Source organism: Mauremys reevesii, linkage group 2, assembly GCF_016161935.1.
Source record: "Mauremys reevesii isolate NIE-2019 linkage group 2, ASM1616193v1, whole genome shotgun sequence".
Lineage (NCBI taxonomy): Eukaryota > Metazoa > Chordata > Testudines > Geoemydidae > Mauremys > Mauremys reevesii.
In genome coordinates this window covers 178,026,693-178,053,174 of record NC_052624.1, presented here as the reverse complement: position 1 = coordinate 178,053,174, position 26,482 = coordinate 178,026,693, and the positions used below count along the sequence as shown (strand labels likewise).

At 43.1% G+C, this 26,482-nt stretch overlaps 1 protein-coding gene across 6 annotated transcripts in view; it reads left to right on the top strand.

The window, feature by feature from the left end:
- The window catches only part of GMPR (guanosine monophosphate reductase), a 55,200-nt gene that overhangs the window by 12,782 nt on the left and 15,936 nt on the right, over positions 1-26,482 (top strand). For all 6 annotated transcript variants that reach the window (XR_005593185.1, XM_039521475.1, XM_039521474.1 and 3 more), the window contains 5 exons: positions 546-629; positions 1,515-1,688; positions 10,362-10,443; positions 16,207-16,313; positions 25,929-25,971. Coding sequence is in view for 5 of the 6 variants with exons in the window: in XM_039521475.1 (XP_039377409.1) it covers positions 546-629; positions 1,515-1,688; positions 10,362-10,443; positions 16,207-16,313; positions 25,929-25,971 (490 nt within the window). In the remaining variant the exon portion in view is untranslated. The remainder of the gene's footprint in view (positions 1-545; positions 630-1,514; positions 1,689-10,361; positions 10,444-16,206; positions 16,314-25,928; positions 25,972-26,482) is intronic.

Here is a 26,482-nt window from a genome sequence, read left to right as displayed (position 1 = left end):
TTTTACCTGGCTGTAGCTAGTTGAGGTCAGCCCCCAGTGGGGGAGGGGATAGAATTGATATTATCAGAACCCTTAAGTAACATTACAACCTTGTATGACTTAGAAACAACAGAGCAGCAATTACTCTATTTATAAATTGTGCATTATGTAAGAGAAATCTGATTAGCTGCAAAGATTTTGATCATGCAGGTTATCTAGTAGTACAGCTACTGCAATCAGAAGTCATTAGTTAATTGGCCTCTAGCCTCATGACTCACAACACATCCATGTTGAGCAAGAAACTGAGACTACACTGAACAACTGCATACTTAATGGTAGATTATTGCTTATTTAGACACTGATCCTGCAAGGTGCTAAGCACTCTGAACTCTCACTGAAGAGGAATCAGGATCAAGCTGTAATTCATTATTATTTGAAGCAAGATGAATATAAAAGTAAGACCTGTGACATGTCAGTGTGCTAAGTTTGCAGCTGCAGAATGGGGGAAGGAGCGATGACTAACTTGAACGTTAATACCAGTTTGCTTGTTTCTTTTCTTTTTCTAGCATGCAATGTTCACTGCTATTCAGAAGCATTATTCTCTGGAAGAATGGAAACTGTTTGCAGTCAATCACCCAGAATGCCTTGAGGTATATTCCCATATTATAAACTCATTCTGCCCTGCCTTAAAGCAGCCCACGCAGGGTTATGAAAGTCATTCCTTTATGGAAAATAATACCCATGGCATTGTTCTCTTTACATTGCACAAGGTGTGTCATTACCTGTGGCTTATTTTTAAATGATATTTTCATTATGAGAGGCTTGTCTGAAGGCCAACCTATCACTTAGGTTCAACGTTTTTTTTTCATATATAGTACTAGATTAGAGGTAGGCCCAAAGGAATATACTCTGTCTGAACACTTTGGCACTTAACTTACCTATCTTATAGATAGCTTGAAAGCACATTTTGTGTTGCATAGTGATTGCAGTAGTGTCATCTCTGTAGCTTTGTATCTCTGCAGGAGGTTCTGTGATCCAGCAGCTGTGGAAGCTATTTTTTCTATGAGGACATAATGAGGAGGTAGATTAAGGGAGGACTGAGTGAATTGACAGATCCGAGCCCTATTCTCTAAGGGATCCCCAAAGTTTGCAACTCTGCCTTCCAGAATACAAACTGGTTAAGATTCTGTGTTTTTGTTGATCTGGGCAACTCAGATGATGATGGTTGCCCATGAAAGAGTCTACTTACACATTTCACATTAGTTTGTAGATAGTTTAAATGTAAATAGGGCTTGTAATATGCCACTATTGCTGTCTTGAAGAAAGTACCTCAAAACAAAGTATGGGTAACTGATTGATTTGTCCAGCTATGGTATTTATTTCTGTATGGTTTTACATAGCAGAGCACTTGATAGTTTCCAGCATGGTTTTCCATGGAAGCTTTCCCAGGGTGGGGGAAACAGATGCAAGAACTGTGCACTACTCTGATTTCTAAGAGCTGCTGATCATTTCTCTTTCTCTCTCTGTCTCTCCAGCATGTAGCAGTGAGCTCAGGCAGTGGGAAGGCTGATTTGGACAGGCTGACAAGTATCCTGGAGGCCATTCCCCTTATCAAGTACATCTGCCTGGATGTGGCCAATGGATATTCAGAGCACTTTGTGGAATTTGTGAAAACTGTCCATGCCAAGTTTCCAAATCACACCATCATGGTAGGTGGGTAGAAGAGGGGTATTGGGGTTATCGTCCTAAGCAGGGCTCAAATTTTCCTGATACTGGGTAGTTATGCCAGACTAGCACTTCTGGTGCAGCCCCATCTATTTCTGCAGGATCTAAGTCCTCATTAACAAAATAGAGGGGCCTGAGGTTCTGCTGATTTACCTCTGCTGAAAGTCTCACCCTAAGTTCCTGTCTTTGTGGTTGCAAAGATAATTTTCCCCACATGAACAAATACAGTGCTGTTTTCCTGAGCCCAAGGACACGGGAAGTAGCTCTGTGATGGTTTGATCTGCCCCCATTCATCTCAGAAGGGTGTTGACTGGGAAGCCAAATGATGGCAGTTTAATAAAATGTCAGTGGTGTCACTGTTTCACTACTAATCAGGTTAGTAGAAATGTTCAGTGTTTACTCTGAGATTGTGGTTAGAGTTCAGGATTGTGGACAGAGTTCGGATTAAGTTTTTGTCCAACCTCCTCCCACACTGACTCTGACTTTTATTCATAAATTTTGTAGTTTCGCCTTCCATGTCAGTGGTTCCAAGCTGAGTTCCAGAGAGCACTTGCTGGTAGTGTGGGCAGAGCGGGCTGGTCACATGGTGCTGGCTCTTCCTTGTTTCCAGCTACTAAATTACATCAAAGGCATCTAAACATAGATTAAATACTTCCCTAATTTTGCTGTACTGGGTCAACAGTTGCTGTAGTTGCCAGAGGAAAGTTAGGCACTCATGAACGGGTAGGGGAGGTGTCAATCCAGTGACTGGAGTAGCCACCGAGGGGACCTCACCATGGCATGCCTACCCCTTTTCAGTCCACCTATGCTGTATCCCTCCTGTCCCATAAGTGCTAATGAGTAGGGAGCTTGTGTAGAACAGGGCACCATGCAGAGAGTGTATGTACACTCTTGATAGCATCATGCCTGCAGCAGAACCACACCAATTCTGCTGCTGGTGGTCCTCATTGGCCAAGGGGCAGGGGGCTAAATTTGTTCCTTAGAGAGCAGCAAAGGCTCTGGTATTAGAATGATGAGCTGTCTCTTAAAGCTATTGGCCTTTCTTCAAACCAACACAAAAGAACCCACTTGCATGGGCAAGACATTGCCATTCTTTCATGCCAGGCACAAAACTCCTCCACCACACCCTTAAAATAGCTGGAAAAAACAGGTTATAACAAGCTGATCCTGCTTGAAGCAGACAATGGAGCTGCATGTTCATGCAACTTAGGGGAGACCATGTTCTTCCGGCCCCCATGGGCTGAAGCCGCAGTGGAAAATGGGACAGGGAGGAGAGGGAAGAACGTGAAAGAAAAAGTGACTCAGTGTTCTTGCCTGCTGAGATCTGGCTTGTTGTAGATGGGAAGATTGTGCTGGAGCGCCCATGGGGACCTGGGTAACCATCACCTAACAAACAGGCCCACTGCCAAAGTGACCAGATAAGATGCATGTGTGTGGCCCAATTCTGCCTTCTTTGCACACACACACATAGGGTGGATTTGATTTAAATCAAATTGATTTAAATCATGATTTAAATCACTAGTCAGGAAGACTCGATTTAATCATGGTTTTCTACATGCATTCTTGTTGGTTGTTATAACCTTAATACATATTCTTCACAATTCAGAGATAGATGTAGGTTTCATTTTTAGAAGATACATACTATCTATTTTTAAACAGTGATTTATTTTGAAAACTTTTCAGATTAGTTTTACAGCTATATCGGAAAATGAATGATTGTTTGATTATTTCATTTACCAAAGGTAACTGAAGCAGATATTTATGAAGTCACTGAGAGGTGAACTATCTCCACTTCAACGGGTTAATCATTATTATTTGGAGGATTTTCTTGCCATGCTGTATCAGGAGGAGAACATCACCAGACAGACATTTTAAATAATTTTATTTAACTAAACCAACAATGTTAAATATTCTGGATTTTTTTTCTTCAACAGCAAACATATAATATTTAAACAAAACAAGCATATGTCTCTTGCTTCTCACATTTATCTCCAGATTTCTTCTCCTTGTCCAGATCTGTTCCGCCCCCAACAATCTTCTATTCATTGAACTTTTTGAAACTTGGCACTTTTAGAGAGAGGTAAGGGATTGACTGTGTACACAAATTTGCAGCAAGACAATAGGGTTGAAGTCTGTTATTTCTCACCTCTATATATTATTTATTTAAAAACATTTTTGCTGTTAACAAGCATGTTACCTCTGGAGACACAAATCCACAGTTTGAGAACTGCAAAACTAAGCATCTCTGATGGTATCTTTTAGACTGAGCACTGAGTCCCATTGGGTAGATAGAAAGATTAACCTAAATATCTAGACAGAAGCCTCTGGAACCCCATAAGATTGGGTCCCTAATCCATGAACTATTGGAACTCATTTAAAAAACTTTTCTTAAACATTACATGAATATATTGTCTCATACTATAGAATTAGAATTTATTATCCCTATTCCATGATGATACGTTTGAGCTATAGTTTTACTTAAGATACATTATCTTTAGATAGGTTTTTTTCCCTCAAAAAGCATTTGATCAAAAATTCGATTTAAATAAAAAAAATCATTGATTTTTATTCATCCTGCACACACAGCTCTCAGTGACTTTGCTAGGAGTTTGTGGGTGTGCAAAGAAGGCAGGATTGGGCCCTGGAGGGACTAACTTCAGTTTTTGAATGAATGTCTTTTTATTTCTGATGAACAGCAAAGGAGTAGCTCACAATATTATTATTTATATTCCAGTGGTATGGAGCGACCCCAGCTGAGATCGGGGCCCCATTGTCCAAACACATGAGACAGTCCCTGCTCGGAATAGCTTACAATCTATCTAAATACACAGAGAAAACATTACTGTTTCCATTTTATAGATGGAAATTGAGAAATTAAGTGACTTGCCCATGGTAACACAGGAAATCGGTGGCAGACCTAAGAGTTGAACCTAGATCTGAGTCCCACTCCAAATGCCTTAATCATATCCTTTCTCAGTTACCTTCTTGCTCTCTGTTTCTCTACTGTTGTCCTTAAAATTATTATTATTGTGACCAGACAGCAACTGTGAAAAATCGGGACATGGGGTGGGGGGTAATAGGCACCTGTATAAGACAAAGCCCCAAATATCGGGACTGTCCCTATAAAATCGGGATATCTGGTCACCCTAATTATAAGTCAGGTTTTAGTAACAACACCACATCTATAGTCCTGGCTCACTATATCTGAATGACACGAGCCTACATGAGGGTGGCTGCTTTTCTGATCTCCTACACAGAGATACTTTTCTACTCCTAAAAGCCTATGAACAAATTCAGGGTGATTCCTTCCTCTTGAAAGCCTCCATACATTCCTAACCCTTCAAATGCCCCGACCGCCTGCGGAGTCTGTGAGTCAGCTCTCTCTCATCCTCAAAAGCAGTTTGAAGAAACGAATTTATGCTTCTGTTCTACCCAGGCAGTGTTCTCTGTGTCCTTATGGGCTCGAAGTGAAAGCTCCAGCCCTTAACTAATAGGTTTAAAAATAACTGTGTTCTAATAGCTGAAAGTGACCCCAGGACCTTGCAGGCTGCCCTGTTTGTTCGCCTCAGAATGACCCCCCATGGTTGGCTCACACTAGGCGTGCAGTACGAAACTGTAACACGAACCAGGGGCTCAGGGAATGTTTGTTCCCATGGGTCATGTAACAGGTTCAGCTGAGAGTCTGTGATGTACCGTGCAAGGCAGCCACGGCTCCTTCACTGTATGCCACGGGGCTCCTCATTGGCCTTTGCCTTATGTGCCAATGGAAGGATGGCTGTTGCATAATGAGATTTGGGAGAGTGGGATATGTTTTTATAATCAATTTGGCGTGCTGTCTTCTCCTCCTTTTGAATACCTAGCTCTGACATAGCCCTTTTCATCCATATATCTCAGAGCACTTGAGGCAGCAGTTCAGTATCATTATTCACATGACAGGTAGGGAAACTAAGGCACAGAGAGGCAAAATGATCTGCCTCAGGTTATCCAGCAGGACAGGAAAAGACCTGGGAATAGACCCTAGGCCTCCCAAGTTCCAACCTAGCACCCTGTCCAGTAGATCTCACTGCCTCCCAGTGTCAGGGTATTTATTACAGTATTTTGTTTATTAGCAGCATAGAATCAGGAAGTTAGGGCCTGATCCTACTCTCAGTGAAGTCAATGTCAAAACTCCTGTTGGCTTAAATGGTGGAGGATCCTTTCCTTATAAAGGGAAATCTAGTTCATGTTTACCAATCTAGTTTTAAATGTCCCAAATGATAGGATTTCCATTATTTTCACTGGAAGACTGTTACATGGCCTAATATATGTCTCTGCTAGTAAGTTTTTTTTTTTTCTGATATTCATCCTAAATGTGTGGTGGTGGTTTTTTTTTTTAAATTCTCTTCCATTACTCCTAATGATACCCCTGTGCACCGTTCAAATTAATTCATCTCCATCCTTGGTTTTTACATTAAAACTGCCAGAACATCTCCCCCGGGTTGCGCATACTTAACTCTTTGAGCTAACTGTGTTTGGTGACTTCATTGTCCAATGATCTGCTCAGAATATCATGGCTACTATGATAGTTGTGGTGGGACTGTCTCAAATGGTTCCTGGCTCATCTTGCCAAGAGGGGCACAGTCGTGATCCGGTGTTTGGCCTAGGAATAGAGGTAGGGAGGTAGAGCTAGAGGAGGCTGTACCTCCTAGGCACATCCTCTCACCTTCATCCATTGCCATTTGCCAGTGGTCTTTTGGCCAGCTTTCATTCAGCATGGCAGTGCTCCTCCCTAAGTCAATGTGAGTTAATAAAAGCAAAAAGTGAAATTAACTACAACTCCACAACCTACAAAACATCACCTCTGGGAGAAACCATGACACCAGGACCCACCACATGGATTCTACACAACACCCAAATATAATCAACCTATTAAGACTACCCCTAACTAGAGCTGAATTATTTGTATTTTCCAAAGGATTGAACTTCTTCCCCACCTCAGAACCTGATACCATATAATGTGGAGAACTAAATGAATTCTTTCCCCAACCCTGCCTCAAAGAATTCTTTCACAAGAAAGACACCACCACCCACAACTACCATGTCCCCGCTAAGTCATAAGAAAAACGAATCATCTGACTGGACACCAACTAGTGGACAAAACCTCAAACTTGAACATTACATTGATTGCTTCAGGAAAAAAATAAACAGTGAAATCCTTAACAAACATCACATGATGGGGACCACATCCGGAAATAAATCTTTCCTGAACCTCTCCCCTTTTCTGCCCTTCAAGCAACCCCCCAACCTTGCCAAGCTCTTTGTCATCAGAAGCAAACTCCCCACAGACCAGGACACACCAACTCAAAGAGGCACCAGACCCTGCCATAACAATAGATGCAAAACCAAAAAGCTGTATCTCCAGTGCTTCATGATCAATTCCCCCCACCCCCACACACCTTTTTAAGATCCATGGCTCCTATGTATGCCTATCACAACATGTGCTGTTCCTCATCCAGTGCATCAGATGCCTCAACAACTATGTGGATGAAACTAGACAATTGCTATCCTCTCAAATGAACTCCCACAGAAAAATGATAAAAGACAAAAACATCTTATCACCTGGGAGCAAACACTTTTCACAGAAGGATCATTCCATATCTGACCTCTCAGTCCTCAAAGGAAAGCTGCACAACACCTTCAAAAGGCAAGTCTGGGAGCTTAAATTCATCTAGATACCAAAAATCATGGATTTAGTAGACACACTGGTTTTATGTCTCATTACACCACATGGTAACTCACTAACCCCCCTTTGTCCTAGGACTGATGAGGTGTTACTTCCCCACTTCATTGTGAATGGTCGCTTGCAACAGGTGTTAACTCCTTATGCTTAAAAATCTGTTCTACTTTGTATTTAGCTGTGAAACACTGATCTTTCCCAGACCTGAAGAAGAGTGCTGCCTGGCTCCAGAGCTTGTCTCTCTCACCAACAGAAGTTGGTCCAAAAAAGATATTACCTCACACACCTTGTCGCTCTAATATTTCTAATAAGATTTCTTGAGACACTGTATCAAATGCTTTCCTAACATTCAAATTTATTATGTCTACAGTGTTCACTAATATTTTAATTCTTTCGAAAAGGTAGTTTTTATAAATCTGGGGTGAATCCTGTCCCCATTAAAGTCAATAGTGAAATGCCCAATTACTTCACTGAGGCCAGGATTTCACCCGGGAGGTTCCTCATGGTTCTGTCACCTTGTAGAGACCTGGCACAAGCCACTGCGACTTTAATTGAAATTGCAAAGTCAGATGATGGTAGTGCTAGAGTTAGTCCTTGATTTGTAGGGCCAGAGCCACCGCTAGTGCAGATTGGCATAACTCCAAATGTGCTGGATTCAGTTTACACCAGCTGCAGATCCAACCTGTAGTGACTTTTAAAATTAGTCCTGGTTCAAATTATTTTCCTGTTGTAGGAAGTAGAAGTTTGACTTATGGGATGATAATTGCCAGAGTCTTCTTTGCCTTTATTAAAAACCAGTTCTACTGCCCGTTAGACTTTCTCCACTACTTTGGTACTTCAAGGTGGCAGTGATTGTCAATGGTATAGTAAATTCCTTAGTTAATTAGTATTCTCTCTTAACTAATTCCCCCAATACTCTAGGTAGCATATCACCTGTGGTGGCTTATTTATATATGTTTCCAAGTACTCTTTTACCTGTTTTTTATCCTTCGTTATTTTTACAGCTTCTTCATCCCTACTGCTTGTCCATACTTGTGTAGGTTTTTCTTATTTTTCTTCTTATCTTCTTGGTGGGGTTTTCCAAAGCACTCAGTGTTGGCCTAACTCTGCTCTCCCACTGAAGTCAGTGATAAAACTCCCATTTGACTTCAGTGGGAGTAGAGGGAGGTCAAAACTAAGCGCTTTTGAAAATCTCACCCTTTTTACCCTAGTAACACCCTTCAGTTTTGCTCCTAAGATATTGGGCCTCTATAGGCGTAGACAGGTTTCCATGTAGGTAGACAGATATATCCATTTGCACACACACACGCACACACACACACGCACACACACACACACTGTGGTGGAGGTGAAGGTCTTTTCACTCCCAGTCTGAGCAGCGAACAGTGAACGAACATTTCCAGTTAGTGCTGTCTCTGTGGGAATGGCTTCCCGTTATGGTTTCTGGTTAACACTTCTTGGGCCGTACAAGAAATGATCAGATAACACACTGTACTGTGTCGGTGAGAAGAACAGTGTAGTTAACTATACATTTGAAAAGGTTAGTAAAAAACAGCAAGTGTAATACTTTTGAACTTCAACAAAGGTGCTTGCTTTTATATTGATCCAAACCTCATTGAAGCACAAGGATCACAAATTGATGATGCAAGGCATGCAGGAATCAAGGTTAATGCAAGCAACATGCAGGAGTTGTGCCTGGCTAAGGATGCATGCACTTCCCATAGGTGTTGGCATGTATACTCTTTGGACGTTTGCTGCTGTGGGAAATGACTTGAGGATTTGACCCTTCATGAATAAACGATTCACTGGGAAGGATGCAGAGTTTTTTCTATTGGGTGCAATAGGGTGGTAGCCGCCCTCTTGACCCATAACAGTACTGTCTCAGAGGACCCATCACAGCATTCTGTTACCTTCCCCCATTCTGATAATTGCTGACAATTTCAGGAAACGTTTCTTGAAAACAAGCCAGTGGCATTTGGACTCATCTAACTAACCACGGGCTCTTGTTAGACATACAAGTATTTTCAAGACAATTCAGTTGCAGGCAGTGACATCCACTATAGCAAAATTCTGCTGGCCATGTACACGTGGGATACCAGGCAGCAGTGCTTACAGGATGCTAGTGCAGTTATAGCAGTGCTTGGAATGCTTATGAAATGTTTGGAGCACTTCTGAATGTGGACCAGAAGCATTTACAAACCTCTCAAGTCCTGGAACTGGTACTGTAAATGCCATCATTCTCGAGGGTAGGCCAGCCTGTAGTGAGACCTGGGAAGTCTTTTAATTGCTGCCATCTTACCTGCTATTCCTCAGTCCATGGTGCTTGCAGTAAAAATATGCTACAGTAGTAAGTGCATTAGAAGATAAGATCAAGACTGCTATCCCAGGAAATTCTATAGGAAAATTATCTCTATATACATGGATTTTGAAAGAGGAGAAGGATGTGTTCTTCGCTTCTTCTGCCCATTTAACTTCCATTGTTCTTTAGTTATCAGACCTTTTGTAGCATTGCTTGGGAGAAGGGGAGCTCATTTAGGGATGGGCCTGAGCTGCAGACTCACCCGTGAAAGTTAAAGATTGTTTGCATCTGGGGTTTTAATGCAACCCATTATTGAACAAGAGACCAGCCACAACATTAAAATCCGGAACTGGGCTTGGGTTCCAAACATCCAAGTTTAGAGATGTTTGGGCCAATCACTAATCTCATTTGAATCCAGGAGGTACCTGTGTTATCTGTCTAATTTTTATGAAATGTACAGTGGACAACCTGGTAATATTTTAATGATAACAGAAGGACAGTTCCCTAATGAGTGAAGTTAACTGTTTGCCCTTACTGGTATATCAGCTAGTATAAGAAATGAATAAAACCAGCAGTATCATCATTTTCCACTGCATGTGGCTTTAAAATCTCCCGTGTGTAATATTGTTGCTTCTGTCTCAGGCAGGTAATGTGGTGACAGGAGAGATGGTGGAGGAACTTACTCTTTCTGGAGCAGATATCATTAAAGTGGGTATTGGACCTGGTAAGTCAAATCTGGGCTGAAAAGTGAAGACGTGGGTGGAGGGGTTGTTGCATAGATGAACCGAATGTATATGCCACAGCCATTCACCTGTGCACAGGGTCACACTTTGTAAAGGTGCCTGGGCCCATTCATGTTAACAGAGTCGCTGACCCCATTCTCAGAGACAGTATATGTGAGAGATAATGGGCAGGATATATGCATGAAGAGCCACAAGAATGATTGACTGAAGAGCTCAAGGATTTAAATGTGGAGAAGGCTTGGAATTTTTTCAACTATATGAAACCTATCTGAAATTTGCATCCCGAGCAAATGAAAAACTTGTAGGGAAAAGCTCCAGACCCAGCTGGATGAATAAATCACCTCAAAATGGGTTATTAGGAGTAAGCAGAGAGCACATAGGAATGGAAAATAGGGGTATATCCACACAAAAAAACAACTACATTGTGGAGATTAGAAAATGTAGGAGTAAAGTGAGAGTTGCTACAAGTTAAGCTGAATTAACTCTTGCAAGGAAATTTAAAAAACCTTATTATTATTTACCTAAATAAAAAGAATAAGGAAGGATGAGGTTGGGATGCTAGTGTGGATGGGAAAGAGATTAAAGATAATCTAGGTATGGGCCAAAAACTAAATGAATGCTTTGCCTTGGTTTTCAGTAAAGATGATAATATGGAACATGTTCATGAAGGCAGTAAGGCTGATGAAATGAGTGTCTAGACATGGAAATTACCACATATGTGGTGGAGGAAAAACTTAAAGACCTTGATGTGCAGAAACTGGGGGGACCAGATCATTTCCATGCCAGAATACTGAAAGAACTGGTGCATAGGATTGCTATTTTGATAGCAAGGATTTTTAATAAATCTGTCTATTTGGGGGAAGAACCATATGACTAGAGAATCACTAACATCCTACCTATATTTAAGAAAGGGAATAAAGTGATTACGTGCTTATAGACCTGTAAGTCTGATTTCAGTAGTATGCGAAGTGCCTTAGAACAAATCGTGAAGTGAAGAATAATTAAATTAACAGAGGTAAATGGTAAAGGGGATGTTTACCAAAGATAGATCATACCAGACTAACCTGATTTCCTTCTTTGTGAAAATAACTGATTATTTCCGATAAGGGAAATGCAATGGATTTACTATACTTGAAGGGGAGAAGGCAACAGGTTGTGCTGCAAAGGGAACTAGCAGAGTGGAGGGAGGTTACTAATGGAGTTCCTCAAGGATTGGTCTTGAGACCAGTCTTATTTACTATTTTTTTATTAATGACCTTGGCACAAAAAGTAGGAGTTGCAAATTTGCTGATGACACAAAGATGGGAGAAGGCATCATCAATACGGAGGCGATCGGAATATTAGGAAGCGCTGGATGATCTTGAAAACTGGAGTGACAGAAATGGGATGAAATTTGATAGTACAAAATACACGTAGGTCTAATAATAAGAATTCCTGCTACAAACTGGGGGTTTATCACTTAGAAGCAACAGGGGAGGCAAGAGACCTGGGTGTGTGGGTTGATCACAAGATGACTATGAGCCACCAATGTGATGTGGCTGTGAAAAAGGCAAATGCAATCCTAGGATGTATCAGGTGAAGCATTTCCAGATAAGCTAGAAAAGTATTAACGATATTGTACAAGGCACTGCTAATTTGGAATACTGTGTATAATTTTGGTCACCCATGTTAAAGATAAATTCAGACTGGAACAGGTGCAGAGATGAGCTACTAGGATGATCAGGGGAATGCAGGGCCTATTTTATTAGAGGTGACTGGAACAATTTGGCTTGTTTAGCAGAAAGAAGGCTGAGATGGGATATGATTGCTCTCTATAAATACCACGGAGAGTGAAGAGCTATTTAAGCCAAAGGACAATGTTGGCACAAGAACAAATGGCTAAACTGGCCATGAACAAATTCAGGTTGGAAATTAGGAGGAGGTTTCAGAGGAATGATGTTCTGAACAGCTCCCAACAGGAGTTGTGGGGACATTAGTTTTAAGAGCGAGCTGGACAAATTTATGAGTGCAATTGTATGATGGGGTTGCTTGTGATGGTAGCGGGTACAACTCAGCAGCCCTGTGGCTCACCTCCAGTTTATGGCTTATGGTTCTAAGAGCACATGCTTCAGGGTTTCAGCCAGCCACCTGCAGGGGTCAGGAAGGGATATTTTCCTCACTAGTGGTTTTTTTTTGTTTGTTTTTTGTTTTTTGTTTATCTCCTTCCGCTGAAGCATTGGAGATGGCCAGGGCTGGAGATGGGACATTGAGTGGGGAGGGCCAGAGGCTTTGAGGTGGCACTCAGCATTCTCCCTCTCTCAGGTGTTTGGCTGGCTGGTTCTTGCTCACATGCTCAGGCTCACCATATTTTGGGGGAAGGAAGGAATTTCCCCCCTGGGCAGAGTTGGCAGTGACTGGGTTTTTTTCACCTTTCTCTGCAGGTGCGGGTCACTGCCAAGTTTCTCTGGGTATATCTCACTTAATCATTTCCCAGCCATTGCAGGGGCCTTGGTGCACCTTAGTCCCTCCTATTCTCTGCCTTTGGCACATCATAGTCTAGTCTCCTGGGTGCTGTAATACTTTGGTCTCATTTCAGGTGTTGGGTTTAGGGTGCTGGGTGGTGTTGGTGGCCTGTGATATATAGGAAGCCAGACGGGGTCCTTTCTGCCCTTAAGCACTCTGACTCTATTAGCAAAGAAGCCTTATAGTGACAGGAGCTCACTCTGTTTAGCTTAACAAAGAGAAGTTTAAGGGGTGACTTGATCACAGTCTGTAGTTATGTACATGGGGAACAAAGGTTTGATAATGGGCTCTTCCGTCTAGCAGACAGAGCAATGACAAGACCCAGTGACTGGAAGTAGAAGACTGGATGTTTTTTAAAAGAGATATTCTAGTTCAAACGGCATTATTTTGGATGAGTTCTAGGGCCTGTGTTATACAGGAGGGTTGGCGTCAACGATCACAGTGGTCCCTTCTGGCTGTGGAATCTGTTTCACTGAGTTATTCTGAGCTAAAGATGTGTGGATGAGAGGAAGGATGGTGGTGTCGGCACAGTCAGTGGCAATGTATGTTCAGGACTGCTGGTGAGACTTGACGCATCCTGTTACGAAAAAGACAGGCTGAATCATCTCAGCTAAGTTTCCGGAGGATATATAGTTCAGGGTAGGCACTCTTATTTCATCGCTTGCCTAATAAACATAGTGTAAATCACTAAATCATTTATAAAACTATATTAAGATCAGATTGCCGCCTTGCACACGTCTAAAGTGCTTTGAGATCTATGGATGAAAAAGCACTAAGTACAAAGTATGAGGCATTAATATTTAGTAGTTGTAATATGTATGTTAATGGTTTCTTAGGTGCCAATCACTGTGGCACTTTCTAGGGTAAATTAAATCTGTGTGGGAGGATCCCCCAAGACTTCATGAGTCTTTTTATTTTCCCTTGTTCCCTGGTACTGCTATCTGGGATATATAGCTAGCATTTCTTTCCTCTTCTTCTGTCTCCTACCCCTTTGGGCCTGTGTCTTAGAGGATATGTTTACAATACAAAGAAAAGACCTGTGGCCATGAGTCTCAAAGCCCAGGTCATCTGACTAGGGCTCCTGCTATGGGGCTAAAAATAGCAGTATATAGGTTTGCAGGGCTGCTCGAGGGCGGGGGGGGGGGAAGTGGGGCAATTTGCCCCGGGCCCCACAGGGCCCCCCACGAGAATAAAATATTCTATAGTATTGCAACTTTTTTTATGGAAGGGGCCCCTGAATTTGCTTTGCCCCAGGCCCCCTGAATCCTCTGGGCAGCGCTGTAGGTTTGGGCTCAGCCAGAGCTTGATCTCTGAAACCCAGGGACGGGGGGTTTCAGAGCCTGGGCTACAACTCAAGCCCAAATGTCTATGCTGCTACTTTTAGCTCCATAGTGTGAGTTTTGTGAGTTCAGGCTCTGGCACTTGCTGCTGTGGGTTTTTTTTTGGGAGGGGGGGCAGTGTTGGCAAACCCTCAGTCACTGGATGTTGATAGCAGAACAAGGGCGTGCCTGGTCCTTTTGTGTCTTCCCATTTACCTTTCCCCGTCTCATAGAAGTCCAGAGCATTGAACAGAAAGCAGAAAAACAGCAAATAGTTGCTCTAATAATACCTATCTTTCATTCCGCGCTTGTTATTGGTAGCTCTCAGAGCACTTTAACACAGTAGGTAAGTACCATTAGCCTCAATTTACAGATAGAGAAACTAAGGCGCAGAGAGGCAAAGTGACTTGCACAAGGTCATCCACCAGATCAGCAGCAGAGCTGGGAACAGAATGCAGTTCTTCTGAGGCCCGATTCAGGGCTTGGCCACTGGACCAAAGGGAAATGTAAAAACAGATAAGACTGGGCTTCATTTTGAAAGTATCAATCGGATTGACCAGTGTAGCACTCACTGATTTAAAGATCCAGGGACAGGCGGGTGAAGCCTTTTAACTCATGTAATGAACTCTGAACAGATAATTTGAGAGCAGCAAGTGATGTAATAAGACTTGCAGTTGTGTCCAGAAAAATAGGATGTAGGAGGACCATAAGATACCTTACATGCAAACAGCAGAGATGTTGAGGTGTAATGACTACAGTACAGGTGAATCATCACAGAAATAATTTAGTCTATGGCATCTAAGTGGAGACAATTAACAGTGAATGTGCTATACTCTCTGCTGGGAGACCTTTCAAGAAAGATCTTCGGTTGTAATCCAGCCTAGGAGCAGACGTAACAAAGTTCACTCACAAAAGATAAAATCTTGAGGTTTTTACTCAGACAAGCTGCCATCCTGTTTCAAAGAAAACTGCCTTGATAAATTATAAAGCTTGAGGCAGCTAAATAGTTACCATTGAAGGTTATATTTAAATTAAATTTTCCAACCAGTTTTCAGAAAAATCAGGCACTGTTTAAATATCTTTACTCCTGTGAAAAATCAGTGGAAGTTCCTATTTTTCCAATAGTTCCTGTCTGCTTGTATATGTTGATTAGGGCTTTGGAATCTGAGTTTGTTAGAGACTAAGGTATCACAAGTACTCCTCGTTCTTTTTGCTGATACAGTCTAACACGGCTACCACTCCGAAACTTATTTTTGGAATGTTGATTGTTCATTTTTCTATGTCCTCAGTTATTTTAATCAACCAGATGTTGCTGCTCTGGGTACTAAAGATAGTTAAAAAGATGGAGGTTTTTTCCTGTGGAAAATTTCAACAAAAATGAAAAAAAAGTTTTGTCTAAATTTCCTTCTGAAAATTTTTGAATTTTCAGCAGAAATTAGCATATCACATTATTTCTTCAAAGACCCAAAATATATCTGTTAAAAAATGCAGCTGTGGTGCCTCACAGGAATTGTAGTCCAACCAGGGAATCTACTCTACAGAGAAGAATGCTAGCATGAAGCACCAAAACTACATCTCCCACAAGACATGGTCTTCCCTCTTAGACAGAAGTACATCATGGGAATCCCTGGGAATGGTGGTGGCATTATGGGAAAGCAAGTCCAATGGGGATATGAGGCACCTGAACTACAACTCCCAGGAGCCACTGTGGCAGTGTTTCAAAATCAAAATATTTCAGTTTTCAGATGTTCTGTTTTATGATGAAAAATTAAAATTTTCCATGGAAGGCAGACACTTTTTGTTTAAAAAAAAATTCATTTACGCTAAAACCCAATTTTCTGATGCGGAAATAAAAATCAACAGAATTTTTTTTCTGCTAGCCTGTTGGCTACATTCGTTTGATCTTATTTTCTTTTCATCTAGGTTCTGTGTGCACCACCCGGATTAAGACAGGTGTGGGCTACCCTCAGCTGAGTGCTGTGATCGAGTGTGCAGACTCTGCCCATGGCCTGAAGGGGCATATCATTTCTGTAAGTGAGTATAGTCTGCCAAACACCACTCACTGCAAATGAGAGCAGAAATGCTAAATAAACAGCCCGGAACACTGAAACAAAGGATCTTCATTAAACTCTCTTTTGTAGTTCTTAGTTAATCAGGCAGAGGTTTGCAACAGTATAAATGATACCCAATTCCTGCTGACTTTCAGTGGGAATTGGGCACTTAATCCCTATTTGTGCTTTAGAAAATTTCCTTCTCAGCCCCCCGCATCTCCCAGTGGAAAATTACAAAACTCCAAAGTCTGGGATATAAATTAACAGAATTAAAAGAAAGTTAACATTTTGATATGGAGGAAAACAACTGTCCCTGTGGAAGGAAGATCCCTTTGAATCAGTGAAAGAAAAGGGTGGTTGTTACCAGTGAGCAGGACATGGGGAGTCACAGGCAGCCACCCTATTAGGAGCTCCTGTACTGATGACAGGGCCATTTCAGACAGTGGAGCTGCAGGGGTCCTCACCCCACCAAGACAAGTTGAAATGTTAGGGAGGGGTTACTGCAGAGCCACATGACTCAGACTTTCATACATATTGTTTTGGTCTCTGCTGTTGCCATGAACACATCTGTAAAACTCCATAACTCATAAAATTATGAATTACTTTTATATATGGTCTGGTATTTCTCCTTCCTCCTGTGAACTCCATATAGGTGAACAGGGGAGGAGAAAAAATATGTATGAATGAATAATGAAAAAGGGATAAAGATCTGATTTTAACTAGTACTTGCTTTCCTTCCCCCTCCTCCCTGCCCTCAGTCTATTACACATCCAGTTCCAAGAAATACAAACAGACCGTTTCAAGTTAGAACATTTCAGAGTATCAAGTTACTGGGAAGGGGAGACATTCTTATTCCCCAGAGCTTCAAGTCATTACCACAACAAAGCTCAGTCAAATTGCAGCAGCTCATACGCCACACCACTATCAAGAAGTCTTGAGAATTTAATAGGTGGTATCAAAGCAGTGATGTTTACAGGACCATCCTGATTTTCCAATGATCCTTTTCTTCCACTCACCATTCTAAAGAATTTTATTTTTTAATAGAGATGGGCTCAAAATTTGGATCCAGATCCATATTTCAAACTCCTTAAAGTCTTAGATCAGGTGTTTTGATTTGGGCCCAGATCCAAGGTTTGGCTGGGGCCTGAACTATAGGTTGTTTTTTGTTTTTTTTTTAATAAACTCTATCCACTTAAACACTGCTCACTTGCCTCTTGGCTATGTCTACATGTTGAGCTGGGGGTACGATTCCCATCTTGAAGAGACATGCTCACACTAGCTCTCATCGAACTTGTATGATAAAAATAGAGTGTAGTTGCAGCATTGTGAGCGGTGCGAGGGGGTAGCTGCCCACAGTATGTGCCTAGGGACGTGGCTGGGGAAGTACTTGGGGTGGCTAGTCCTTCCTGCCACTCGCACCAATGACTACACTCTATTTTTAGTATGCTAGCTTGATGAGAGCTAGTGTGAAATATTTCTCCTTGAGCTAAGAATCACAAGACATACGCTTGGAGAACAAAGGCTTTAGGCTTTTGACAGCAGGCAAAAAAACAAGAACCTGTCATCTCTTCTGCCAGTATTTGAGTTTGGCTCCCTTAAATTGCTGGAGAGATTACGGTTACTAAGAGACAATGAGGAATGGGAGTCTTTTCACTAATTTACACATGAGAGTTCCCTTGTACAGAGATTGTTAATGGATACAATTGGAGGCATGGCAGGGAAGAATCCAGTGTTGGGATGCACTGTAATAGGGTTTTTTTAATAGTTGGACTTTACAGTAATTGAAGTACAGTTAAAGTCAGAACAGTGATTGGCTCAAATTCCCCTCCCAGTTATGACCATGCAACCCCATTTAGTTCAATGAGATTGTAGGGCTCCATATTTAATCCATTTCATTGAGCTCAAGCTCAGGTATGTTCTGTTAAGAGAAAAAGAAAAAAGGAAATATTTCCCCCTTAACTGCTGGCACAGTACACTCTGCTTGGGATCTAAGCATTGCAGCTGGGTTCTTCCGGACTCTTGTGTCATTACCAATAATAAAGGGTCTACTGGCTGAATGTAGCTATGAATTTGTTGCTGGCATATTTCTTAGCTATCTGTTCTAATGTAACGTATAAATTTATACGACACTCATCACGGTGAGATCTGACTAAGAGATTTGCAAAATCCATTCACTTAAAATAGTTACCTTTAGTTCTCTCTCCCCTATCCACAAAAAGATAGAGAGGCTTGATTTTATTGTGAGAAAGCCCAGGCTTATGTCAGAGAGAGGGGGGGAGAGGTGTCCCTAAAATAGGGTGGACTCAACCCACTGAAAACTTTGAAGATCAGGACTTGAGGGAAGATTCTGTTCTGTCTGTGCCTACACTTGAGAAGATGGTGTGATTCCCAGAACGAGTAGACATACTCATGCTAGCAGTGTGCTAAAAATAATAGTGTAGCACAGGCAGCAGCTATCCATCCTGAGTACAAATCCACTTTAACCCTCTGGCTATGTATTCAGGGCGGCTAGCCCATGTCACCACAGCTGCTGCCTGTGTTACCATGGCTACATTGCTGCTAGTTTGAGAGCTAGCACAAGTATGTCTACATGAGCTGGGAATCACAGCCCTAGCTTGTAGTGTAGACATAACCTCAGAGATGCAGCACAGAACCTGCATCCCGGCAGAGGGAGTTCTAACACAGCTTTCAGCCACCTTTGCACACTCCCGATCCTGGGCAGTTTTGGGGGCCACAGCAGCTTCCAGCATAATTTAAACCAGGTGCCTGTGTTAGTTATGGGAGCCTCCCTGGGCTACCATTTGGGCAGCAGCACTGCCTGGAAAGTCTGCAGTCTGCCCCTGACAAAGCCTTTAATCTAGGGCTTGTGATGTATGAGGGAGTCCTTGGAGGATAGCCGTGTGGCTGTGTGCTACAGTACCTGAGCCAGGGGAATCCTCCTCCAGCTGGAACCGCGGCCTTTAGGGTCCCTTTACACCACTGGGATCCAGTGTAAAGGGATTAGACTGAGGGTGAGGATCTCACCTCTGAACCCTTAGCTGATCTGTAGCATTCAGTCAGGCATTAGGGTGGTGACTGGAAAACCAGGGTGGTGTATTCACATCAACTCAGGAAGTTTAAGCAGGGGGCCTGCCACATTCTGAACCACCTGAGGGTTTTCACAGCTCCTGTTTGCAGCCCCAGGTGCAGCGGGTTACAATAATCAAGCCTGGAGGTGATGAGTACATGGATCACCAGGGCCAAGTCTGCATCTGTCTGGGTGGAATGTAAGTGGAAGATGTATTGTTAGCAGCTGTGGTTATTTTGATATCTGGTATCAGGGAGGAATGTCAAAGTATTCCAAAGCTACATACCATCTTCATGATCTGCAGGCAGACACCCTTGATTTTGGGTAATGATCTCATACTTGTTAGTTCTTTGGAATGGTTTTCCTCCACCTCCCAGTGCTGTTTCAGCCATTTCTTCTTCATCCATGAACTAGCCTTGTTTAGGTAGCGGCACAGCTGGCTTTGGTGCTGTTTGCCTGCAAAGTGAAGGATATCTTTCAAATGGAATGGACCAGTCACATCACGGCGGTGGGTGCATTATATGAACAGAACAGGCCCCAGCTAACTCTCCCATAGCGGTCTGAGCACTGCAATAGTAACTGGATTTAAAACTTGTTTAAAGCAGTGAGCAGATATGACTCACGGGGCAGATATGTTGAGTGAGAAGGTCCCAGTTCTTACATGGTGGGCCAAATTCATTCCCTGTCTACCAGTTGAGTTGCACCAGGGATGAAGTTTGGTCCACCTGTTTTTCTGGCTTTAACTAAACTTTTAGACCTGAAGCTCATCTCAGAAATGGATCTTTCACAATCCACTGAAAGAAAAGAAGAAACACTGTCAAAAAGACATGGACCTTTTTTTGTCCCCCTGCTATTTTGTCTGGGAGCCAACTGTCTCCTTTTTCACTTTCCCTGCTGTATTAGCACATTGGTCTTATGAAAGTGCAGAAGTAAGCTGCAGCAAGGAGGTTATTCAGCAGGCAAGTTCACTCTTCATGGCTTTGCTTGGGATAAAGTTTCTGTTTCTTTTAGGTCACAGAACTATTGTCCTGCATAGAAAAGCAGACCCAGGGTACGTCTACACTACGGGATTATTCCAATTTTACATAAACCGGTTTAGCAAAATAGATTGTATAAAATCGAGTGTGCGCAGCCACACTAAACACATTAAATCGGTGGTGTGCGTCCACGGTCCGAGGCTAGCGTCGATTTCTGGAGTGTTGCACTGTGGGTAGCTATTCCATAGCTATCCCATAGTTCCCGCAGCCTCCCCCGCCCCTTGGAATTTCCAGGTTGAGATCTCAGTGCCTGATGGGGCAAAAATCATTGTCGCGGGTGGTTCTGGGTAAATGTCGTCAGTCACTCCTTCCTCTGGGAAAGCAACGGCAGACAAGCATTTCACGCCTTTTTTCCCTGGATTGCCCTGGCAGATGCCATAGCATGGCAATCACGGAGCCTGTTTTGCCTTTTGTGACTATCACCGTATGTGTACTAGATGCCGCTCACAGAGGCGATTCAGCAGCGCTACACAGCAGCATGCTTTTGCTTTTGCATGACAGCAGAGATGGTTACTAGCCATACTGTACCATCTACCATACCATAAATTGGTAATAAGATGATCATGGTTACCAGTCCTTTTGCACTGTACCATTTGCTGCTGTCATAAGTGCCCCTGGCTGATAAGCCAGGGGTGCAAAAGCCAAAATTGGGAATGACTCCCTGAGTCAAACCCTCCTTTTTGGTATCTAAAAATAGAATCAGTCCTGCCTAGAATATGGGCAAGTGTACTAGAGAACCACTGTATCATAGAACCAGAGAGCACAGCTGCTCTGTGTCAGATCCCACAGAAATTATGAGCTGTATGCTATTCACAGGGGGTGCTCCTGCAACAACCCCACCTGTTGATTCCGTTCTTTCCCCAGCCTTCCTGGGCTACCATAGCATTGTCCTCCCACTTGTGTGATGAAGTAATAAAGAATGCAGGAATAAGACACAGTGACTTGTTAGTGAGAAATGAGTGGAAGGCAGCCTCCAGCTGCTATGATAGTCCAGACAGGACAGTAAGGAGTGTGGAGGAGAGGAGCCCAGCATCCCTCTGCTAGTCCGGGGCAATTGAATCTTTTCTTTACACATGAAGGGTGGGGGCTGATGGAGCTCAGCCCCCTGTTGCTATGACGACGATGGTTATCAGCCATACTGCACCATCTACCAGGAAAAATTAGGGCCAGGCGCCCTTGATTGACCTAACTGATGCTAGTCAGCATGGTTACCAGTCCTTTTGCACTGCCCCATGTGCCAATAGGCTGATGATGAGGACAGGTACCAGTCATATTGCACCATCAGCCACCCATGGCGGGGGGGGGGGAGCAAGGATGTTGGTGTTGAGTGCTGCACCATCGCATCTATCTGCAGCATTCAGTAAAGATAGGGTGACATGTTAAAGAGTCAAGAGAGGATTTTTTCCCCTTTCACTTCTGGGGGTGGGTGGGTGGGTGCGTAAATTGCCGAGCTATGCCCTGACCCACCGCGGACACTGTGTTTGACCCTAGAAGCATTTGGAGCTCAGCCAAGAATGCAAATACTTTTCGGAGACTGCAGGAAGTGTGGGATAGCTTGAGTCCTCCAGTCCATGAGTGTCCATTTGATTCTTTGGCTTTCCGTTACGCTTGTCACGCAGCAGTGCGCTGAGCCCCTGCTATGGCGTCTGTCTGGAGATTTTTTAAAAATGATTTTGAATTTCGGCTTAACGGAGCGCTGATAGAACAGATTTGCCTGCCCTTACAGCGATCACATCTGCATGGTCCATGCGGGAGCTCTTTCTTTATTTTGATTTTTAACTGCATCACCACACGTGCTGATCGGAGCTCCACGCTGGGCAAACAGGAAATATTCAAAAGTTCGCAAGGCTTTTCCTGTCTACCTGGCCACTGCATCCGAGTTCAGATTGCTGTCCAGAGCAGTCAGTGGTGCACTGTGGGATACCGCCCGGAGGCCAATACCGTCGATCTGCGGCCACACTAACCCTAATCCGATATGGTAATACCGATATTAGCGCTACTCCTCTCGTTAGGGAGGAGTACAGAAACCGGTTTAAAGAGCCCTTTATACCGATATAAAGGGCCTATCAGTGTGGACGGGTGTGGCGTTAAATCGGTTTTACGCTCCTAAAACCAGTTTAAACGCCTAGTGTAGACCAGGCCATACACTTTAATAAGCCAGCAATCTTGAAAATGAAGTGCATTTCTGCTATAGACGAAGGCATACATTATATGTGCCCTCATAAAGAGGCAGTGCACATTCTCTCATGCTGCCCCATCATGTGGTAGAGACCCCTTAGCTGCCTGAGCCATCACTTGCTACATAAGCAGGATGACCTAGGTATTCCTCACTCAGCTGCTGCCACTCCTTTCCCATGCTTAACTGTGCTATATGTATCTACTGTTGTGCATATCATGTGTGTTCTTCACGTAGTATAGCAGATATATATTTTTGCTGGTGCTATAGGCGGGGCTGACAGGTTGCTCTATTATTAAAGTTGCTTGACACTTCCCATTATAATACCTGGTTTTCAAACTTTGCGAAACTTTAACTGTTTGGAGGGAAATTTTCCATTGTAGGGTCTGCCTCAGGCTGAATTGTTTAGGAAAATTTCAGACAAAATGGTTCAGCCATTTCTGAGAATGAGGCTAGGGAAAAATATGCTTGTTTGCCCTTGTTAAAAAAATATTCTGGCATCTTTTTTGTGTGAAAAATTATAGCTCCCCCAGGCTTTGAACCAGGAACTCAAAATTTGGCAGGGGGTGGCCTTTGTCGCAGGCATGTGCCATTTGTTGTCGCCACAAAAGCTGCACAAATTTGGCTAAGTTATTATAAGCCTTTGAAAAATCAAAATTTGCACATGCTCAGTAGAGACTTTAGCTGCTAAATTCCCAGAAGATTCCATCAGCATTGACCCTGTTTCTCTCTGGGGCTTGGGACTTGCCCGGCAATTGCAGCCCTGGGCTACTGTGTGCTACTATGACAGTCCAGGCACCTGATCTAAGAGCAGGAAGCCTGGTTAGCCTTTGCTGTAAATGACACCCCCTCCGCCATACTTCTGGGGCCCAGGCAGGTGAAGGAGGTAGCTTTCTGATTGAATGACAGAGGAGACGAGAGCTGAACCTGGCAGAGGGAGTAGATTGGGAAAAGAAGCCTAGGAAGTTGAGAAGAACAGGAATGGAGGGGGGGAGTGGGAAACTGAGACTGGAAGTTGGGGTGGAAGGAAAGACTGCGACTGGCTGGTCAAGGAGACTGGAATTGGGAGCCAGGGAGGGAACCAGCGGGGACTGGGAGCTAATAGGTGGGAGGAAACTGAGATTGGATGAGGAGCTAGAGTGCAGGATGGGCAAGGAGACTTGGACTGAGAACCAGTGGGACAAGGAGATTGAGGTAAAGGGGGAGGGGAGACAGCTCTGATGAGGAGCCAGGATGTGGGAGAATTGGGACTGACTGAACTGGTCCAGTGGAAAAAATAGTATGTGATCATGTAATTAAAGACTGTATCATAGTGCATATGCACAAAATGTGGTACAGGAAACCTTCAGTCTGGTATTTCCCAACTTTGGAGTGCTTGACTTTGCAACCTTAGTAATATTCTTTTTAACACAGGTTATTATGTGTGACATTTTGTTTGTTCTATCACAGTGTATCTAGAGCTATTTATTATCACATCTTTCTGTGCCTCAGTTACCCACTCTGTAAAATAGGGATTATAATGTTTACTCACCTTTGTAAATGGCTTTGAGATCTCTCTTGATGAAAAGCACCATTTAGTCCTGAAGTAGTAGTAGTATTTTTCTTTATCTTAGATTGTATGCTCAGATGTTTGGGGCATTAATCTTACTCTGTCTGTTACGCACGGTGTAATTTTATTGCACTGTATGTGAATTATAAAATTATTAAATAATAATTATACACGAAGGCCCCTATTAATTGAGTTTTTAAGGGAGGTTTTAAGTCCCTGTCACCTGTGCAGTTGGGATAGTTGCAAAAATAAGACACAAAGCTACTGAACAGGTATAGCCCATACACACAACTGCTGTTGCTGCTAAACTAGCCTCATATTCTCAGACAGTAACAATTAGGCAAATGCGATATCTTGTTCCTTGAAGATCATCTGTCTCCTGGGCTCTGGCAGGCTATGAGAGGGAGTGGAAGCCACGGATGGGGCCCATCAGTGAGAAAACGTTGCTCACAGCCCAGAAGCATTCCCTTGTAGGAGCTGACAGCAAGCGGTTCAGCTATCTTAACCTCTATTACAGTGTCTCTCTTGCTATCAGCAAACAGAGTAAAACCCCCAAACATCAGCAGGATCTATTCCCCCTGGGCAATCAAAGCACCATGATACCAACTTAGGCCACTGGCTCAGTTTCTTTTGGAAAGCCCATAAAACACTTGTGTGCACACCCAAGGCTTATCACACCCACTGCTGCCACTGTCCTAAAATGCAGCAGAGATGGGGGTTTCTGGCTGTGCTCAGCTGTATGGGTCATACACAAGCACAAACTGCTGCAGACGGGGAAAAAGTGAAGCAAAATGAGGTAAAAATACTAGCTTTGGAGCAGCTTGCACAACAAAATCAAAAGCAGGACAGTTATTAGGCCTACCTGGAAAGAGTGGATCCTGTAAGGTGCTCCCTCAGGTCACATACTCATCAATCAGCTTGAAGGGCATTTAGCACCTTGCAATAGGTGCTCAGCACTTTACAGGTCATGACCTACATTAACATACACAGAACTTCCCCAGAATCCTTCATTCCTCCCCTCCTCCACCTACATGGCTCTTCCCCAACCACCACTCCACTCACTGCAGCCACCACATTGCACAGAAAATGAAACATTCAAGTCTAAGATGAAAAACCTCAAACTTGTGCTTCACGAAGCCTATAGCATATGGTGAAGACCATGATGAGAGAATCATATCTTGTACTAGAGCGAGATTACCCAACTCACTTGTGGATCATCGCATCAAAAAACTATTTCTGCTAGCACATTGCCTTCTGCTGTGATCCCTCAATGTGCAGTAAACCAACATTTAAAGTGTCTCTTGGTTTATAATAGAGCTCAGTAGTAGAAGTGCTGGGCACAGCCCTTCGTTGACAGGGAGGTGGCCTGTGTGAGCGTTGAGGGCTTACTTTTCCAATTTTCATACTTCTGGGGTTTGCAACAGGGAGTGTATGATTCTGCTTTTACCAGTAGTATCATTAGCAGAATGTGTAGCAGAGTAAATAAGGTTTAAAAAAATAATGGAACTATAATGAATAATCTGGGTTCCTAAAAATCCTGTCCAGTTGTTGTGTCCCAAATGCGCACACAGCTTTGTCATTTCCTCTGGCACCTAATCATGCTAATCATTACATTTGAATTTTCCATGCTGGCTCCCAAGGGTTGCTGTGTTGTTACAGGTTTGGTATTGTACAAATGTTTGCTGTGTCAAATTAGCCTTGAGGGCACCAGTGAATGTGAGCTCTCTGCTGTTCACTGACTTCTATTTTGGTTTGCTTGTTGCAGGATGGAGGCTGTAGCTGTCCAGGAGATGTCGCCAAAGCGTTTGGTAAGTACACTATGTCGTGTTCAGAGTCTGAGGGCCAAATTCATCTCCAATGAATCTCTCATACAGTCAGTAAAGTTACATCAGCGTGAATTTGGCCTAATCAACACCAGGCTGTCTTCATCCCTGGGGTAAACCCACTAAAGTTAATATACAAACTATGAATTTGGCCCTACATCTAATTTATACAGTCCAAATTATACAGACCAAAAAGATGCACAAATCATTGTCCTATTTAGAAACTAGACCTTTGGGGTGTCTGAGGCTGGACTTTTATGACCTGCAGAGACGGTAGCTGAAAGATAAGGGTTACCTCCAACTAGGTTTCACCATTACTTTGACGTTGCCAAATCTGGCAGGCCTGACATTAGGCTTTGTTTTGGTTCATGGCCACGCCATGCGTAAGACACATGCAGTTCGTGCTGACCCTCTGTTCTGCCCAGCTGCTCGCTGTTGAGAGCAGGCTGACAAGTGAAGGTACAATGCATATGCAGCAAAACAACAATTGCAGGCA